The 2,947-nt window shown below is 50.0% G+C and overlaps 1 protein-coding gene across 1 annotated transcript; it reads right to left on the reverse strand.

Moving 5' to 3' along the window:
* Nucleotides 1-766: 766 nt before the first annotated feature.
* Nucleotides 767-1,788, reverse strand: LOC119379166 (uncharacterized). The gene is made up of 3 exons (XM_037648371.1): nt 1,593-1,788; nt 1,032-1,474; nt 767-856 (listed from the first exon to the last, which is right to left on the reverse strand). The coding sequence occupies exons 1-3, from the start codon at nt 1,786-1,788 to the stop codon at nt 767-769; spliced, it is 729 nt and encodes a 242-aa protein (XP_037504299.1).
* Nucleotides 1,789-2,947: the final 1,159 nt, after the last annotated feature.

Below are 2,947 nucleotides of genomic sequence, written 5' to 3' on the forward strand. Positions count from 1 at the left end.
TGGCACAACTACCTGGAAATGGGCAACAGGGGCACGGCACTGGGCTTGCTTTGATATTATTTTTTGAAGCGGCTTAGTGAAATTAACAGTGACTATGCTATGGAGTAAACTGGGCCGACGGTGTGTCCCTGTTATTGCTTGGCTGCATTGATTGGCCTTTAGGGGCATGTAAAGCTTCTCGGTGGCTACACTTTTGTTTTCGTTTCAACATACGCCCTGCCAACATTGGCAGTCAACTTCGCCTCGGCTGCTGCTACTTCACCATAGGGCGCCACAACATGGCAATGGCTGCACGAATGAGCAGTTTGGGCTTCACTAAAGTAATAATGTTTTATAATTGTTCCTTACTTGCATGAGCTAGATACCCAAACAATGAAACCCCATTAATGTGCTGTGGCGTGCAAGCTGTTAACAGTGGTCGTCAATTTCGCGTTGACTGCAGCTATCTCATCAACGGGCCTGTCAAGCTGGACAGTGGCTGCCTGGATGAGGATCTTGGGCGCCACATGGTTTTTCAGGGTTAATAATTATGTTTGCATTTCGATTTGCCAGCATTTCAGCATGTTTCCATGCCAGTAGTTAAATTGAGCAAAATGTGTGCAGGACGTTGCTCTTTCAGAATTGAACTTCCATTAAAAGGAATACGCCATCAAATGAACTGCCTACTTATTTGAGGGGTCACGGGGTGGATGACTGAACACAACATCCCCACCGGCAACATTTAGGTAGCCCTGATAAGGGCTGTTATTTAATTAATAGGTAGCCGTTAAGCTTCCTCGAGGGGCTCAATGCCGGACAGCTCGCAGTCAGAGTCGCTTTCTTCAGTGTCATCTTCCCCCAGTTGGATGACGATGGGCTGGACATGGTCACTTCCAGACGTGTCAACTCGGAACTTAGCCTCCAGTTCCATCACATGCCGGATGTTATTCCTCCAGTCTTCCGCCGTTACGTTCTTGATTTTTTTCCCTCAAGATGTCTTCAACAGTGCACAGCTTAAAGTCTCGGTTGTCCGCAGCGATACCATTTTTCACCTTTGCCCACACGAGCTCAATGGGATTGAATTCGCAGTGGTACGGCGGCAGCCTGAGCACAACGCAACCGGCCCTTGCAGCTGCGTTGTCTATGATGTAGCTGAGAAAGCGTGGCTTCACAGATGCCACCAACTCAAGCAGCTGCCTCTTCACTAACGTCGCGCTGTAGGCGATGTCCTTGCTATTCAGCCACTCTTGTATGTTTTCCTTCTTCCAGGACGTCGTCGGCAATTTCTCTTCTCGCCTGGAGTGGTAAGGTGCATTGTCCAAAACAATGACACTACCAGCTGGCAACTTCTGCAGCACGTCGCCGAACCATCCCTCGAAGCGATTGCCGTCCATTTCTTCGTGGTAATCGCCTGTTTTTCGCCCTCGGAATACATCCAAGCAGCCGTCTACGAACCCATCTTCACTGCCGATGTGCGTGACGATCAGGCGCTGGCCTTTCCCAGAGGGTTGTTTCAGACCCGTTGAAAGGCCATTTGCGCGAGCGTACAGGCGTCCGCGCTTCTGCACCACGGTGTCTGTCCATACGGTCAACTGAGTGTGTCCCGCCGTCACCCATGTCTCGTCCAGGAAGAAGATCTTTCGGCCTTCCGCCCGGGTAGCGCTCCACGTCACGAAGGTAGCGATTCCGCCACTCGACGATGTCGTCGCGGTCGATAAGCAGCGAGTTGCGGCACCTCTTCTCGTACTTGAAGCCGATCTCGGCAAGCAGGCGCCGCACAGTACAGCGCTTCAGTGACGGGAGATCCATACGGTTCGAGAACTCGTTGGTTATCTTCTCGACCGTCGGTATCTCGTTGCGGCGAAAGAAATCGTGCACACATGACCTCAGCGCGCACAACGTGAAGCTGTCATATTTCGTGCTGCGTCTTCTCCGCATTTCGTGGGTGCTTTCGCGAGGGCGTCGAGAGATTGCCGCCCGAAGAAGACGAAGCCTTGGCCTCTCTCCTCACCTTGAAGACTGTGCTTTCGCTGACACCGAGCATCTCGGCGACAAACTTGCTCGTGTCCTCCACGCTGCGTTCGGGCTCCCTGTTGCGCCAGTACGTGTAGCAGTGGAAGATCATGCTCCGTGAATCGCTGTTGAGGATGTGGCCGCTCTTGTTCTTGCCGACGCTCCTTGGTGGTGTGGACATCGAGGCAACACAAGGCTCGTTCGGCAACAAAGAATCGCTTTCCGATGTCACCTCGCTGGGCTCCATGGCGGAAAACTCGCGCTGAACGCCGTGCGAAATCTCGCGAGATCGCAGGTTTGCAAAAAGAAAAAAAAACGTGAAAGAAAAAGAAAATAAGATGCATCACATTCTTGAAAATAAGTTTGTGAAAGCATAAAACTAAAAAAAAAGCAGAAATATTTTGCTATTTAAAACCAGGAGAAAAGCATCCATGTATTTATTTAAAACGATGAACGAAGCTTTCTTTTACCTTTCCTGCCTCGGTCGTCTTCTCGCCCCAGGTTTGTAATGGTTTCGATAAGTGCATTGTGCCTTTAAGTATTTGTTAAACAGCAACTGATTAATTTTAGGCTCGGGAAACGAGTAGTAAATTATCCGTGTACATGTAAACAAGCGCAAAAACCATGCAGCGCTGCCCTTTCTACTTTTGTCCCTTGCAACGAATTTAGAGAGCAGACGACGCGCAGCGTTGTAGAAGGCACGGGGTTATTTTTCTCTCGCGATCCGGCATGTGCTGTTGCATTCCCATCACGACAGCTCTATCAAACCAGTCATCAAAGTACGAAAGTATTATACGTACCGGGAATTACGCGATTTAGAACCACAATTTTTTTTAAGCGGGACTATTTCTTTGCCGCGGAGGCAATCGGCTGCCGCGCTTCGGTCATATGGGCGGGGCCTCTCCTTTTTTCTAAAGTTGTACCCGACTATAGAATCGCTCACTGACTAGGGCTA

Source organism: Rhipicephalus sanguineus, chromosome 1, assembly GCF_013339695.2.
Source record: "Rhipicephalus sanguineus isolate Rsan-2018 chromosome 1, BIME_Rsan_1.4, whole genome shotgun sequence".
NCBI classification, from domain to species: Eukaryota; Metazoa; Arthropoda; class Arachnida; order Ixodida; family Ixodidae; genus Rhipicephalus; species Rhipicephalus sanguineus.